The 18187-nt window shown below is 34.3% G+C and overlaps 1 protein-coding gene across 1 annotated transcript in view; it reads right to left on the bottom strand.

Annotated features, from left to right (window-relative positions):
* The window catches only part of lrp1ba (low density lipoprotein receptor-related protein 1Ba), a 387570-nt gene that overhangs the window by 160892 nt on the left and 208491 nt on the right, over positions 1 to 18187 (bottom strand). Inside the window, exons 36-41 of the mRNA XM_051094447.1 lie at positions 14924 to 15058; positions 14687 to 14816; positions 11372 to 11498; positions 11080 to 11231; positions 10678 to 10802; positions 8962 to 9333 (exon numbers count right to left, since the gene is read on the bottom strand). Coding sequence (XP_050950404.1) covers positions 8962 to 9333; positions 10678 to 10802; positions 11080 to 11231; positions 11372 to 11498; positions 14687 to 14816; positions 14924 to 15058 — 1041 coding nt within the window. The remainder of the gene's footprint in view (positions 1 to 8961; positions 9334 to 10677; positions 10803 to 11079; positions 11232 to 11371; positions 11499 to 14686; positions 14817 to 14923; positions 15059 to 18187) is intronic.

Genomic DNA, 18187 nt, shown 5'->3' with positions numbered 1-18187 from the left:
AAAATAATATATTATAAATTATAATATTTCAAGTAATATTAAAACAGCACTTTAGTTGAAATAATAAAAAAAAAAACTATTTTTTAGAATGCTGTATTTTTTATTTAATAATTTATAGTATAGCCACATATTATACAATATTATACCTAATTTTATTCACAAAATAATATAACAACTTTACTCTTTGCTTTTTCTTTATATTTTAATGTGGCAGATTTTAATTAATTTAACATCAATTTAAAATCAAATAGCAATTTTAATAATAAATACTTTCATTTTTAATTTTTAATCCACTTGTCAAACGTTTTCTTTTATTCATCTGTCAAATGAAATATATACATTTTCATTATTTTTCTTAATTATTACATTTAAAAAAAATAAAAAAAGTTTTCTTTGTAAATAACTCAACACTGCAGCAGCTGATTTAACAGTCACCTCTCGCATTTCCTATATGCAACCACATCATGTACGACCCGACGCAAAGTTCAGCGCATTTTTATAACCTGCTTTGGCCTTTTTGTGAAAAACAAAATCGTGCACTGATGAAACGATTATGCAGTCTTTTTGATCTTGCAATTGCATAATGCATGGGGGAAAAAAAAAAAGAACTCTTTCGAGTTTATCGCACTGCAACCTGAGCAGCGTGTTTGAAGAAGCCCTGCAGAAATATTTCACTTTTTTGGGATGCGGTTCCACATCTTCAGAACCCCCGTAGAGCCTGACAGAGAAAGTGACTGGCACTGAATAGGACACACAGGCTCTGCTAGATTACTTGCAGTAAGCATAACAAGGATTTAACAAGCGTAAAGCAGGAAGCCAACTGCGCTGAATGAGGACAATACGACACCGGCCTATTCCAAACCACCACAATAAATTACTTTAGACCATTTGCAATTGACCGTAGAAAAGAAAAAACACAAATATAGTCAATAGCGCAACTGTTTCTACAACACAGCAGCGAGAATCAATAAAGAGCAAACTGACACTTAAATTTGAGAAAACAACCAGTGTAATCTCACGTGTCTCCTCTAGATCCCCACAAACTTTGTTGCAAAGTGTTTGCAGATTTGCTAACATCTGCAATCCATCATGCGTCACAAACACTTACAGACAACATAAAATGTCTTTTGCAACACATTTAGCATCTGTACTGTCAGGTTTTAGGAGTAGACAGATGTTTAATGGACAGGGTTCGATATTAGCCAGAACTTGCTGGAATAGTAAAAATTGACCATCTGCAGAAACAAACCAGAATCTATCGATATCAAATGATTTATGAGATAATTGAATTGGAATCATACTTAAAAATGTCATTACATTAGATAACATCAAGCTTAACTCATGCTATCACTTTATTTTTCAGAATTAATATCACTTTTCTAAGCCATTAGTTGGCATATTTCAGACATGATTTTAAATGTACATTTAAAAAACTAAACTTAAGTATGAATGTGTTCAAAAGTCAGAAGGAGATTTCATGCATTGTTTTTTATTATTCATTTTTCTTATTAATTATATTTCTTATTTAAACTATAAAGAAAACATTTTTGAGAGCAGTTCTTATTAATTTCATTATATACAGTGTAATTCTAGTATAATTTATATACTAGTATATAGTATTAAAGTTCTATGTTAATACTGATATGTGATTTTTTTCATTTTAATTTTTGTTAAAGTTTTAGTAACAAGTTTTAGTGTTTTGTGTTTGTCTTTTTAATGTGTATGTATAGTTTTAGATTGCAGTTTATTTAGTTTTACATATTCTAGTACATCAACTTTAAACAAAAATGAGAAATCTTATTCTTTTTGTATATTATTGAATAAATATACAAGTTAAACATGCATTACTTTTTGAGATTTGTTAAAGATTATATTTAACAAATCGACCGATCAGCCTGGTCAATTATCGGTGCCGATATTAAGCATTTTTTAACGGTTATCGATATCAGTCATTTCCAAAACCGATTTGCTGATTAAATAATTTAAAAGCATTTAAAATACAGTTTTTGTCAGAGTCCTTGTTATTCTTAAATTTTCATTTTTACACCAGACATATATATCTGTTCAAAATATCAGTTATCGGTCTACTTGATCTGTAATAATCAGTATCACACACATTTGTTTGTTTGTTTGTTTGTTTTTATATATGTCTATATAGTTTTAGTTTGTAGTTTATTTAGTTTTACATATTTTAGTACATCAACTTTAAACAAAAATGAGAAATCTTATTCTTTTCGCATATTACTGAATAAATATACAAGTGAAACACGTACTACTTTTTGAGACTTGTTAAAGATTATATTTAACAATGTTATTAAATAGGGGTCGACCGATTACAGGCCTGGCTGATTATTGGCAAGGCTGATATTAAGCATTTTTAATGGTTATCGGTATCGGTCATTTCCAAAACCAATTTGCTGATTAAATAATTTTAAATAATCACAGAAATTTTCTGTCAGAGCCCTTGTTGTTTTTAAAACTTACAAAATTTTTCATTTTTACGCCAGACATATATATATGGTTCTAAATATCAGTTATTGATCTTAAATTATCGGTATCGCATCAGCCCTGAAAAACACATATTGGTCTTAGGTTGTAGTTTATTTAGATTTACACATTTTAGCACTTCAACTTTAAACAAAAATTAGAAATCTTATTCTGCTCGTATATTACTGAATAAATAAAAGTTAAACACATATTCCTTTTTATTTTGAGATTTGTTATTTATATTTAACAATGTTATTAAATAGGGGATCGACCGATTATAGGGCTGGCTGATTATTGGCAAGGCCAATATTAATGATTTTTAATAGTTATCGGTATCGGTCATTTCCAAAAGCAATTTGATTAAATAATTTAAAATGATTTAAGGAATTTTTTTTTTTTTTGTCAGAGCCCTTAATATTCTTAAAATGTACAATATTTTTTATTTTTTACACCAGACACACACACATATATATATATATATATATATATTCAAAATATCGGTTATTGGTCTACTTGATCTTAAATTATCAGTATTGCGTCGGCCCTGAAAAACACATATTGTTCTTAGGTTGTAGTTTATTTAGATTTACACATTTTAGTACTTCAGCTTTAAACAAAAATTAGAAATCTTATCCTGTTTGTATATTATTGAATAAATAAAGGTTAAACACATATTCCTTTTTTTGAGATTTGTTAAAGATTATATTATTATATTATATTATATATAAATCAGCCTAGCCAATTATCGGTGCCGATATTAAGCATTCTGCAATGGTTATTGGTATTGGTCATTTCCAAAACCGATTTGCCAATAATATAACTCAAAAGCAGTGGACATTTCACCTCGAATATGTCACAAAACATATATGGCATACGTATTTCTGCCTTCGAGGTACGTTTTCGTCATGAGACCAAGTTGGTTCTTTTACATGTTTACAGCAGCAGCGTAGCAGATCTATTCTGCCAACACCAAACATATTAAATGAGAAGACCAATTCCAGAACAAAAATGTACAGATAATGTACTCACCCCCTTGTCATCCAAGATGTTCATGTCTTTCTTTCTTCAGTCATAAAGAAATTATGTTTTTTGAGGAAAACATTTCAGGATTTTTCTCCATATAATGGACTGATATGGTGCCCCAAGTTTGAACTTCCATAATGCAGTTTTAAAGGGTCTTATCTAGTGAAACGATAGGTTATTTTCATTAAAAAAATACAATTTAAATACTTTTAAATCTTAAACGTTCATCTTGTCTTTCTCTTTCTGAACTTTGTGTATCCTGGTTTAAGACAGTTAGGATATGTTGAAAAACTCTTATCGTATTTTCTTCAAAAATCATTTCAAAATCATCCTACATTGCTGCAGAAGTACCGACCCAGTCTTTGCAAAGTGAACATGCAAAGAAGATCAAACACCCTTAACAAGGTAAAACAGCGATATAGGATGATTTTGAAGTTTCGACATACCCTAACTGTCACGAACCGAAAAAAACAGTCCAGGCAGAGTAAGACAAGACGAACGTTTGACATTAAAAATTATATAAATTGTATTATTATATTATCGGCTGGGATCGTTTACAATCGCATTTGGGATCGTTTGAAGCCGCATTTAAACTGCATTTTGAAAGTTAAAACTCAGGGCACCATAGAAGTCCACTATATGAAGAAAAATGCCCAAATGTTTTCCTTGAAAAACATAATTTCTTTACAACTGAAGAAAAACATGAACATCTTGGATGACAAGGGGGTGAGTACATTATCTGTAAATTTCTAAACTCTAAAGAGTTGTCATGACCTTTACACACCTTTAAGCGAGTGTTAAATGATGCCAATGGAAATCTAAAATGCAAAAAACAGGAAATAAGAATGTGAAAATAAATATGCAATATTGATCTTAAACACTAAACCCACTATGATACCAACATATTGTGCATCCACAGAAAAATCGTTCACAATAAGACCAGGAACAAGTGCTAAGAAAGCAAACTTGACTTTAAACAGCAATAACCTGGTATTTGTTTATCAGAGGTCATCAGGAACAAGGCTCCAGATGAAAATGACTGGTTTTAGGAATGAAGGTGACATGACATTTTCACTTCGGGCTCCGACGAGAGTTACGCAAGATGCGTGTTGCCTTGGAAACATCTCCTGTACGATATATTATGTGTGTGTCAACTGATCACATCCCGCCTGCTATCCATCACCATCCTCATGGCTAACAAAGACAGATTTCCTCCAGCGGAGACGCAGCATCGCTGTCTCTCGCTCTTTCTCTAAAAGCCTGACGGCTGATCATGTGCTGTCGAACCCCTCTGGCATAGTTCACGCTTGCTGTCTGTCTGACGTCTTCCCTCTGCATGTCTCTCTCTCCAAGCCAATCCTCTCACAGTAGCTCTCTTTCACCCCTGACCCGCAATCGATTTTCCTCACACACGGATAAAAAGCCTTCAGGGCTGGACGTCTTGTGCGCCTGTGTAGTCTTGACTAAGTAAAACCTTTAATTCTTTCTAATATTCTCTCACAGATTGCCGCTGAATAACAATGGGCACTCTTTTCATTCACAAACCAGAAATGTCTCCCTTAAATGCCTAATTATGCTTTGGTGTTGTTTGCTCTTTGTGTTTTCTATACTGATTAGCCTTTTTGTAGCTTACTAACGTGTCTAAAAATAACCCTGAAGTGTGAATACAGCAAAAAAGTGTTATTTTAAAGAGACTGTTCTGCCAAAACTAAAAAAACTTGTTATCATTTATTCACCTTAATGCTGTCGCAAAACACAAAAGATAAAATTTTAAAGAATTCTACAAATTATTCTTTTTATGCAACTACCAAAAATGAGGACTGGAACGTTCACGCTTTAAAAAGGACATAAGATAAGTGCATAGAAAAGTGCATGAGACACAAAATGCTATATTTAAAAGTCTTCTGAAGACATATGATAATTTTGAGTGAAAAACTTGAAATTTAAGTCATTAAATTGAAGTCTTTTTTTCCTTATTTTTCTTTTTAGTTTATAGTATACGCTGTAAAAACAAACAAACAAAAAGAAAACACAATTTGTTGAGTCAACTTATAATAATTTGTTACCCTGCTGCCTTAAAATTTTAAGTTCAGTCAACTGAAGTATAGTCAACTTGAAATGTTAAGTTGTACTAAGTGACAACTTAGACATTTGAGTTGACTTAACAAACAATTTGGTTTGTTAAACCCAGTTACCCAGCTGCCTTAAAATTTTAAGTTGAATCAACTTAGTACAGCTTGACATTTCAAGTTGACAAAACTTTTTTTGAGTTGACTGAACTTAAAATTTTAAGGCAGCCAGGTAACAAATTATTTTAAGTTGACTCAGCAAATTTTTACAGTGTAGTAAGTTGTATGTTAATATTGATATATGATTTTTTCCCCATTTTAATAAGTTTAATAAGTTTAAGTGTTTTGTGTTTGTCTTTTTTATATATGTCTCTGTAGTTTTAGGTTGTAGTTTAACTTTAAACAAAAAAGAGAAATCTTATTCTGTTTATATATTATTGAATAAATACAAGCTAAACATATATTAATTTTGTTTTTTGCAAATTAGTTAAAGATTATATTTAACAATGTTAATAACCAGGGGTCGATCGATTATCAGTCTGGTGAATTATTGGCTCCGATATTAAGCATTTTTTTAATGGTTATACCGATAACCATTAAAAAAATGCTTTGTATCGGCACCGATAATCAGTCATCGGTCATTTAGACCGATACCAAGAACTATACAAATTATTCTTTTTGTGCAACTACAAAAAATGAGGACTGGAACGTTCATGCTTTAAAAAGGACATAAAAAGGTACATAAGGGACAAAAAAAAAAAAAAACTTGGAAATTTAGTCTTTATTCACTAAATTAGATGGCAAAATTATGAGCGAATCTTTTGACATTTTTAATGAACCAGTCAACTTAGTTTACAAAACTGGTCTGAATGACTGATATAGTTAACAGTTCACTCGAAAACTTCATATTAAGTTTTGTCAATTTTTGATATACATCTTTTTAGTCATATGATATGTTTTGAGTGAAAAACTTCAAATCTAAGTAATTATTCACTTAATCTGGGACGTTCATAAGAGAAGCCGAGATGCCAGAATCAAGAGTGAATATTTTTTTGAATCTTTTTTAATGATCTGAATGATTCATTCACAAAACAGACTGATCTAGTTCTCGAGTTTAATTCACTGACTCAGTCGGAATTCAGAAGTTAACAGCTCACTAGAAACTTGATATTTTTCCAAATTTTGACATTTATACAATATGCTTTTTGATATATTGACTCAAGACTGACTGGCTCAATCATTTAAACTTGGGATTTAGATCAATTAACCATTTAGATAGACTGATTCATTCAAAAGATCTGACTTGAAAGAACTCATAATTTTTCATAATTAACTCATAATTCTGGCATCTCTACTTTTCTTAGTGAACAATAGCTTAAATATAAAGTTTTTACTGTAACTACTATAGCTTGTACTATTCTGAACAATGTCTGAAACTATATTACTAGCAAGGAACCGTTCACCCAAAAGAAAAAGAAAAAAAAAGTTGCTCTGGATAAAAGCATCTGCTATATAAATAAATCCATATGTAAATTACATACTAAATATTTAGCCCAACAATTTTTTCAAGAAATGAACAGCACAAACTTGAGGTTGCCACAAAACAGTATTTTCTAAGAAAATTAGAATTCCCGATTCCAAATTTTATATTGTGAGCAAAACTATAGTGATAATATGCATTGCACAGTTCCACTATGAATGAATGAATGAATAAACACAAAAGAGCAAAGTAACTTTTTCGTGTTTGAAGCTTGGAAACTTCAGTTCTCATTCATTGGTATTGCATGGAAATGAGCAACTATGTCATTTATTAAAATGTCTTCTTTTGTGTTGCACAGAAGAAAGTAAGTCAAACAGGTTTTCAACAGCAAAATGAATAAATGATGACGTATGTTTTATTTTTAGATTAAGCATGCCCTTAAAAAAAGTCATCAACAGCTTGCAAGAATAAACATGATGAAATTTAAGTGTTAAATAACCCCAAAGCTCTTTTGCAAGTAAAGGAAGAGGCAGGCAGGGTGCGCATATGACAGTTTTGACAGTCGTATACATGAAGAGCGAGCGAGATTAGGTGTGATTCCTCTGTCTGTAAAAGTTCACGCTGAATGAACAGGTTGAGCTGTTGTCAATAAAAAGATCTGGGTGCATTGTTAACAGCGTGACAAAAACGAAGTCTTTAATCACCAGCACTGGTGAAAACTAGGGAGGTCTGAGTAAAAGTCATCGAGCCGAGCAACCGCCTGGCCTTGAACTGGCTTTGATTTGGAGAAGCTGCAATATGTCAGATTTGAACCGTCCTGTCAACAAAAGCTGCTCTTGGGAGATACTGAAGCAATACAGTTATAGTTGTCAGATGAAATGTACAAAAACATGTCCAGGTCCAGATTTCACTGCAAATTCAAAACTTATGAAAAGTTCCCATTCGCATTCATGACAGGTTTTATGAGATTCATCCTTTTTTACCGCCCTGACGAGCCAGTTTAAACTGAACATTTAAAAAACTTCTATCGTCACAAATCAGCTAATATAAAAAAGCCATTTCAACTAAACAGCTACCATTCTTCACCTCTATCAGCCCTCGACAAGCTGTTTATCAGCCGAACACCAACATACATGCTTGCAATATATCAGCGTGAATTCATGACACAGGATAAAGCTTAGCATCTAGGGTCAGGTATAACAATATGAGCGCCTGCCACGGCCTCGTTTGACAAATATCACAATTCCTCTCAGGCAAGCTATCGTTCAGCACGGCAGCTGCGAACTGACAGCTCTGCAGGTTAATGGCATACTGATTAAATGAGACGTGTGTTAATGTTGACAAGGTTAGGGCCTGATAAATCACAAGAGGTATGAATTTCAATGCCGGCTACTGGGCTGCTGCTTTATCAGAGTAATTGGCTGTACCCTGTATGGATAATTTATTTACATTTTACCACAGTTAATTGGCCGTGATGCCGCTACAAATATGAGCTGCATTGCAAATAAAGCAAATAAATGTGTTACGAAAGTACTGTGGACAGACAATATCAGGCTGGACGTTCCAATAGGAGTGATGTGCAAAAGGTCTAAAACTTTTGACAAATGCATACAAGCAATTTCCATTTTACAGACATGATATAAACTAAAACATTAAGGATGTCTGAAAATGCATCAGCATTATTTAGAAGGTATCAGCTATCTAAACAACGTTTAAGTCACACCAGACATTGTCGTTTTATCTACACTTCATCCAGTATGAGCTTTTGAAGACACTAAAAGTCTAAGAAAACATAGCAAACGTCAGCATGAATTCATGAAAGGATTCTCAAAACAACTAAAAAACAATTATTTTCAGTCAAAAACACATAGGCAAGAAAAGTAATAAAACACAATTACTTACTCTCAGCAATGACGCGCCGTCCAGTCCAGTCGTCGCTGATCACTTGTATATTCCCATAATGAACATCGCTGAAGAAAATCCGATTGGTTCCGTGCACTTTCTGACGATGATCAAAGGCCAAAGCGATAACATTTTTAAAATAATTTGGGTTCTCGTATGCCCTAATAGGCGAGTTGAGGTTATTCTCGTCAGAAAGATGAATACTCCTCAAAACGGTCCTCTCAGAGTACAGCAGGTAACCCTCGTACCTGTTGCACCTAAGTCCATCCTGAGCAAGATATCCGTGGGCACAAGCACATTGTTTCCGGTTATTCCCCAAGTAAAAACAAAGCTGCTGGCATCCTCCGTTCGCCTTGCTGCAAGCGTTCGTACCTGGGCAAGACAGAAAATCCAAGATCAGGCTCTAAACTAGAGATGTCAAAGTCAGTCCTGAAAGGACACTGTCCTGCAGAGTTTAGCCCCTAAGCCTAACTGAACACAGCTAATCAAGGACTTAAGGATTACTAGAAACTTCCAAGCAGGTGTACTCTGTAACAGGGGTTTCTTAACTTTAGCCCTCGAGGTTCACTCTTCTGCAGAGTTTAGCCCCAACCCTAATCAAACACACATGAATAAGCAAATCCAGGTTTTCTGGATTGCTAGAATGTCCATCGGGGACTGAATGGATCACTAAACATGGTTTCTCGAGTTTGAAGGGTGAAAGTCAAAAACTGAGTCTTTTGGTGATGTCAGTCGAAAACAGAAAAGTGGTTTCAGGTGAAGCTTGTTATTTCGATGACGGGCTGCAAGGAAAACTACTTTAGAATAATATGTAGCAATTAATTGTTCACACAAAAAGGCAAAATAACTTCCAAACTGCAACAGTGATCTTTGAAGTCATTCCAGGCTATTCTGATTCAAAAAGTGACTTAATAGCTAAACTTCAGGAATGCTAGAAAGTTAAAAGCAGGTGAGTCTGAGCAAAGTGGATCTCGAGGGCTAGAGTTGGGAAGCTCTGCTTTACAGGACAGTGGCTCTCCAGGAGCAGAGTTTGATAAATGTGGTCTAAACCAGTGGTCACCAAACATGATCCTGGAGGGCAGGTGTCCTGCACAGTTTAGCTCCAACTTGCCTCAACACACTGGTCTGGAAGTTCTAAGTATACCTAGTAAGACCTTGATTAGCTGGCTTCAGGTGTGTATAATTTGGGTTGGAGCTAAACTCTGTAGAACACCGGCCCTCCATGACCGAGTCTGGTGATCCATGGTCTAAACAAATGATATCACCTAACAATAGCTTTGAGATAATCGATACAGCATGCAAACAAAATTCAAGTGTAATTTGAAAGGGTTTCATCATGTTTGGATGAGCTATTCCTTTTTTGTGAAGCTCAAAAAACAACTTTCTCAGACATTTACTGCTATTGACAGCAAGTCTAATTGATCTTTTACATATGGTGTGCATCGTCAGTTGTTTGCTTATCAGCAGGAGTTTCCAATCCTGCTCCTGGAGGGCCACTTTCCTTTCGATTTTAGCTGTAGTGCTCATTAATCACCTCTGAACCAGCTAATCAAGGTCTTTAGGGATACTACAACCATTTTGGTTGGAGCTAAACTCTGCAAAAAGATGGTCCTCCAGAAGCTGGACACCCCTGCTTTATCTGGGACAAACTTGTACTTGTGTGCATTGGTGCAATGCTCAAAGAACAGGAAAATTGCCATTAAGTGAAACCTCAACCTTTCTCCCGATCCTGGTTAAAGACCTTCACATCTTTCAGACTGACGCCCAAGCCGCTCCTGATGGTCACTACGTCCACGGCGTCTTTCTTGGAAGCACGGCGGATGGATCCATTGGCGTAGGCTCTACCATCGTAGGGGCACAAGACCGAAAGTTTGACACTTGCTAATCAATGGCCCTCGACTAATTAAAACCAAAGAACTCATTAAAATACAGTACACAGCTGGTCTAACAGAAGGTGAGGTAACTCATCCTTGGAATGACATTGAACTGCAAGAGATTCTGAAATAATCAAATGTGTCTTTTTGCACTAGGCATCACAACCTTGTAGGGAAAATGAGACGGTATGTGCATTCCTGGGTCATTCTTAGAAACTGTAACATTTGTGGAAAAATAAATTACCTGTCAGACCAGAAGAGGTAAGCCCCAAAGACTGCTATGGAAAACATATCCACCCCACTCGATGAGAACACAATCTCCCTCTGCTCACCCCGCTCAAGGTTGATTCTTTCGATCTTGTTGTTCCGGGCGTCACACCAGTATAATTTATTTTCCTACAACGCAGTTGGAAGACAAACATCATGCATCTGCTGTATTAAGAACTAAGGGTTATATGATCTCGCTGCACTAAAGCTGCAAAATAAGCCATGAAATCAACCTGGACTGCAAGCGTAAACATGTAAAGGAGGCAGACCTGGTAGTCTATGGAGATGCCGTTAGGCCTTGCTAGTCCGGTGCTAACAAGCACGGACTGCTCTGAACCATCGAGACGTGACCTGGAGATAGTAGGACTTTGGCCCCACTCCGTCCAGAACAGAAACCTGCATGAATTCAAAGGAAAATATGGTTAAGTAGTCTTCCTGAGGAATTCTGACCTTTGCACAGTTGATGAAATCCAAGATTTATCTTCAGTTACAGTGGAAGCAAGTATAGTGCTAACAGGGTTTGTTTGTTTTTGCTAATGTTGTTTTCGAATCCTCCTGGAAAGTTCAGAAATTCTAACTGGGATGTGTTTTTCCTCTCCTCTACCATTCACAGTCCATTTCTATGTGGAATCAGAGAGCACACTGTCAAATAAAGGGGGTACAACAACCTGTAAGTGTACAACAGCTGGACACTGGGACAGCACCCTCATTTCTAGGTGGAATTGGATAGTCCACTGTCATAAAAAGGTGTATAACAACCTGTAAGAGTACAACAGCTGGACACTGGTGCAGTACCCTCATTTCTAGGTGGAATCGGATAGTCCACTGTCATAAAAAGGGGTACAACAGCTGGACACTGGGGCAGTCCCCTCATTTCTAGGTGGATTCGGATAGTCCACTGTCATAAAAAGGGGTATAGCAACCTGTAAGAGTAGAACAGCTGAACACTGGGGCAGCCCCCTTATTTCTAGGTGGATTCGGATAGTCCACTGTCATAAAAAGGGGTATAAGAACCTGTAAGGGTACAACAGCTGGACACTGGGGCATTACCCTTGTGGCACAACTTTGTACCTCATCTACCCCTAAAGGTGCATATTAGCAACTTAGAGTAGTAATACATACCATTAAAGAGCTTCTATTATGCCATTTTAAAGGTTGCTAATATTGTTTTAATAGACTCCCAAAACAGGTTTACATGCATGCAAGGTCAAAAAACACTAGTTTTCTCCAAAAATAGATTTAATTTTACCCCATTTCTAAATGATTCGTAAACGACTAGTGCGAAGCACTTCGAAGAATCAGTCTCTCTAAACCCCTCCTTTCCGTGAGCCCTCACTGCTGTGATTGGTCAGATGGCGCAGTCCTTTATGATTGGTCTACCATGTACAGCGTGTTGGAGAATGAAATGGCCTTTGCCATAACTGACTGACAGCCCTGAATACTTGTCAGTACACTGAAAAGATGGCATCGATTTTACCATACCAATTCCAGCCAGAGTCTGACGATGAAACGGCTGAAGTGGCTGATCGACAAGTTAGCACGGTCTACCGTGGAAAGTGCTCGCAATTTGCTTAAGTAAGCGAACCGGGCACACCTCTATGTTGTCAACTTCAACACTGTATAATGCATTAAGGCGGCTTTCACACCGAACGCGGAAAGCACTGGCCGCTGGGTTTAGTGCAGCCCTTCAGAGCGCATGTGCTTTGGTCGAGGCAGAAACAAGGCATCCTCACAGGGCGGAAGCAATTGAAACAAATGGGTTTCATAGCACAGCGCTTTCCGCATTCGGTGTGAAAGCCGCTTCATGCACCATCCTTTATTACTCCAACTAATGAGACAGACAGACAGTCAAGCTGCATCAATCACAAATTGTCAGACTACAGTGGGTCCACAGCTGAACAACAGAACTACAGAAGCGTGATTTAGCCGGTTAGCATGACATGTGCAGGGCTGTTACACAACATAACATACACAACTACGTATTTTGAACGATTGCTAGAAAATACGATCTTTGTAGATTCATCTTTTGGAAGTGAATATATAACAATTTTACTCACAGCGTAGGATACAGCGTCTTCTGTATAATGTACGTGTAAATTTCCACATGGAAATTTTACCGTTTGTGGGCGGGCAAGTTGTTCGCGACGTAGAACGTGGGCGGACATTATGCAAATGTGTTACTTCGTGACGTGTGGCCGTAACAGAAAAAGATTCAAATTCCTGACGACTCGTTCAGGCGATTGTGAGCCGACTCTTTTTTTTGATAGACAATAACTTTATTGTGCACTATCGGCTTCACAACTTTGCAGATACAGCTTTGTTCACATACAGCTACATGACACACTGCATGAAAGATCATATTTGAAAAGGCATAATAGGAGCACTTTAAATAAAACTGAATGTTAAAGTGGAAGTGAAAGTGACGTGTGGCCAGCATGGTGTCCCATACTCGGAATTTGTGCTCTGCATTTAACTCATCCAAGTGCACACACAGCAGTGTTGAGGTACTACTATGAACATTTTAGAGGTAAATAAATGTCTTGTGAACAAATGTTCTGTATGTGCTTTATACCCTTATTGCAGTGACTTAAATATTTTAGTTTTTCACTAACTATGCATAAATGTTGCTTTCTCAAAAACACAATGATGTACATACATGCTGCTCACATATTATTGTTGCCCTGTTTGTGTTGAATACAGTATTGTCAGACTTTAGCCATGTATATGTTTATAAGCAACATTTCCAGGGCCCTAAATCACCCTCAAACCCCAGACGGGTTAAAGGTATAGAGCTGTTGTATCTTTAAAGGTACAGTTTCTCCACATTCAAGTGTAAATGAGACAAAATGTAGCACGGGACTTGATTTCCATCAGGGACTGAGTAGATCATTAAACATGGTTTCTCAAGTTTGAAGGGTGGAAGTTGAAAACGGAGCTCTTTAGTGATGTCAGTCGAAAACAGATAAGTGGTTTCAGGTGAAGCTTGTAATTTTCGATGACAGACTGGAAAGGAAAACTACTTTGGAATAATATCTAGCAATTAAACACTCTAAAAAAGCCAAAAAAGTAAACAAAGTTACTTCCAAACCGCAACAGTCATGTTTGAACTCATTCCAGGATATTCTGATTCAAAAAAGCGACTTGAGTGAAATTATTTCTACAAATTAAACCTTACTGACCCATTTTTGAGGTAAGGATGGGACCCCAAAATAGATGCAGCCACACAAAAGGGATCTGAAATATGTTGAAGCTTAATGTTTATGCTCCACTTTTAGAGTACAAAACTGCAGATAATGAGATAAGCCATTACAAACATGAGGTCAAGATTATGATGGCCCTCTCAAATTAGAATACATACAAAGGAAATTAAAAAGCCTTTAAGGAGGACGTACATTTGCAGTTAACAAGCCTTGAGGTGCTAATTGCACACGCTAACTGCTCTCTAGATGATCATAGGTCATTTATTTAAATGCTGTTGCTACACTTGGGTGAAAGTGAAGCTTAGCGATAGAAAAAAATAAATAAATAAATAAACCACAGTGCAGTTTCAGAGTGGAAACGTACATATAAAGCCATATACATACCCTTTCATTGGGTGTACAGCAATGGCTCTGGGTTGATCAAGACCGTCAGATTTCACCACGGCGCGGTACATGCCGTTCAATCGAGCAACCTCGATGAGATTCAAGCCATGGTCCGTCCAGTAAATATTACCTTTGGATGCAAAGCAACAAAGACCCTGAACCAACAGAGAAACAATAAGCCTGACAACATCAATTTGGAAATGTGCAGAAGTGCTAAAAGAAGAGAAAACTTCACACCTGCAATCCAGTCCACCGCAAGTCCTTCAACACGTCCAAGACCGCTTGTGACGATGTCCTCTCTCCAGGTCTGATCTCGACTGGATCTAGAGATTCTGTTGGAGCCCATGTCTGTCCAGTACAGTGTATCATTTCCTAAGATATGCAATTAGAAAATAACCCATAATTAAAAGGTTTGCTTGACTAGTTAACCCCCCATTATGGGGGCAAAAGCATCTTTATTTAGGGATGCAAAATATATCTGTACCACATTGCTTATCGGCTGATTTTATTTTATTTTTTTACTTTAATGTGTCAATTGACATTGTGCATTTCATTGCGCATACTAATTTAATCTATTTTTACATTTAGATTACTTGCTGTCATCTCACTAATCAAATCTTGTCAATTTTTAAATTAATTATATTCCGGCATTTTATTTTTAGTTTTAATTTTGCATTTTCCATTTTCATTGTCATTTTCAGTTAAAGTTTTAGTCAATTTGTGGGTTTTTGTTATTTTTATTATTATAATTTTTTAAATATGTATGTAGTATTTTAATATTTTATTAATGTCTTATTAACTTAAAGATTTTGTTTTTACATTTTCTGCTTTCATATTAATTAGAGTTAAGTTTTTGTAATTTTGGTGTGCATTTTTGACATTTTTATTTCTTTTTAAATACGTATATAGTTTTTAAATATTTTATTAACTTTATTTCAGTTTTATTTTTATTTTAGTATTTAAATTTTATATCATGTTAAACTAAATGAGTGTTATTTTAGTATCATTAAAAATATTTTAAATTAGATTTTATTTTGATATTTTCTGCTTTCATGTTAATTTTAGTTTTTGTAATTTTTAATTGTAAGTTTTTGTAATTTTGTTTTGATATTTTCTGCTTTCATAATAATTTTAGTTTTTGTAAGTTTTTTTTTGTCATTTTTACATTTTTTTTTAAATATGTATATAATATTTTTTATTTGTATAAATTTAATATGTTTCTAAATATGCATATAGTTTTTTTTAATATCTTATTACCTTTATTTCAGTTTTTGTTTTATTTTTGTATTTAAATTTTATATCACATTAAACTAAATGGGTTTTATTTTAGCATAATTAAAAATATTTTAAATTAGATTTTATTTTAATATTTTCTGCTTTCATGTTAATTTAGTTTTTGTAATTTTTAATTGCATGTTTTTGTAATTTTATTTTAATATTTTCTGCTTTCATATTAATTTTAGTTTTTGTATGTTTTTGTAATATTTTTGTCTTTTTTACTATTTATTTTTTTTAAAAAATCTATGTATATAATATTTTGTATTTGTACTAATTTAATGTTTCTAAATATGTATATAGTATTTTAAAAATATTGTATTACCTTTATATCAGTTTTTGTTTTATTTTAGACTTTTAAATATATATGGTACACTAAATGTTTTTTAGTATTACTGAGAATATTTTGAATTTATATAATGTATTAATTTAATTGATATATAGTTTATAAGTGATATTTTCTGCTTTCTTATTAATTCTGCTGTCATATTAATTTTAGTTTTATTGTGTTTTTGTCATTTTTATTAGTTATTTTAGTATTTAACATTTAACATTCCAAGAAATATTGCCAGTTAACATTAATTTTATTAAAATTAACTTTTTTAATGGTTTTAGTTTTAGTTAACTATAATAAACCTGCTAAATAAAATGTAAAGTATATAAAATAAAAAATAAATAAATAATAATAATAATAAAATAAATAAATAAATAGTTTAAGTTTTCTGTATTTTATTTTATTTCATTTAGCATTTTTTATGGTTTTTGTTTTAAGTAACTATAATAACACTGATGTATTTTCCTGCAATAGTTGCAATAGTTTCTTACAATAAAATGCTCTTAAAAGCATGAAATGGTTGTATTTTTCTTTTCGTTTTGCCTTTAATGTCACAGCAGCTAAGAACTGTACACATTTTTGTGCTGATGGGCAATTTCAAATAAACAAGGCCTTCAAAAATGATTTTTTGAAGAGCCACATGCCAAGCTCTACCTACAAAAATGGCTCTATTTCTGCTGGCCAAAATGTCTTTGGCCTTTTGCTCTCATTCAAACCCGTCTTTTCTCCAAAACAATAGAGGCTAAAAAGGCTCAAAGTACCCGTGATTGTCCTGGCTCCCGTGGTCTGTCCCTTTCAAAGCGCTTTTCACGAAAATTGCTTTGCCTTGGCCGAACGACATTATCCTCAGCTTCATGCATCAGCAGCTCCTCGCCCTCTCCAAAATTTACATTACATCCCTTTTGACGAAAACTCCAATGAAGCCCATTCACATTGTTATGAGACATCGGCTCATCTGTCCAGCTAATCTGTTTCGATTATCTTCCATCTGTCATAACAGCATATCGCACCTCATCTCGCGATGAAAAAAATATATAGACATGCGACGCAATGCCAATATTTGCTCTATCATGCAAATGCAGAGCTGCGAACTGTCTGCCGCTGATGCAAAGAGTGGCATTTCTGTCTCAGTGCGCAGACAGCTGTCCAATTACCGCACTATATGAATCTGTCCCAAATACTGGCAGATACCCCGCAAATGAATGTTTTCCCCTTGTCAAGCGGTGATATGTTGTTGTACACGTCGCATGGTGATGCCTAATTGCTTTGGTTTCTAAATACACAACTAATTCACAACTAGCTCATTTTGGAGCAATCAAAAATGTAAACCTAATTGCAGCCGGTAGAGCATAATACCATATTTTCCCCACATTTTTTAAAAATAAAATATTAAAATTAGATGAAAAACAACAATTGTAAATGCTGGTTTAGTTTTAAAAACTACAAATGAAATAAAAATAAACATAGAAACAAAATCGCAAAAAAAAAAAAAAAAAAAAAAAAAAAAACACAACAATAAAAGCAAAAAAAGCTGGTAACTAATTGTTTAAACTCAATAATAAAAAGACTAAAGCTAAAACTGAAAAAAATAAATAAAATAAAAACAATATAAAATCTAAATGCACATAAAATTATTTTAAATGCACATAAAATTATTAAAACAAAAATGCACAAAATTACTAGAACAACTTTATTTTGTATTAAATGCAAAAAAAAAAAAACGAATAAACATTATAATACTGTATAAATAAGATTAAAATAACATCATGCATATATTAGTAAAAAGTATTAAAAATGCAGTTTACTTTACGTAAATGAAGAAAAATTACAATAAAATATAAAAACAAAAAACGAAAATAAGAAGTGTTGCTCTGGCAGCTAACTGAAATACA

Source organism: Labeo rohita, chromosome 22 (genome assembly GCF_022985175.1).
Source record: "Labeo rohita strain BAU-BD-2019 chromosome 22, IGBB_LRoh.1.0, whole genome shotgun sequence".
Lineage (NCBI taxonomy): Eukaryota > Metazoa > Chordata > Actinopteri > Cypriniformes > Cyprinidae > Labeo > Labeo rohita.
This window is presented reverse-complemented; position numbering and strand designations above follow the sequence as displayed.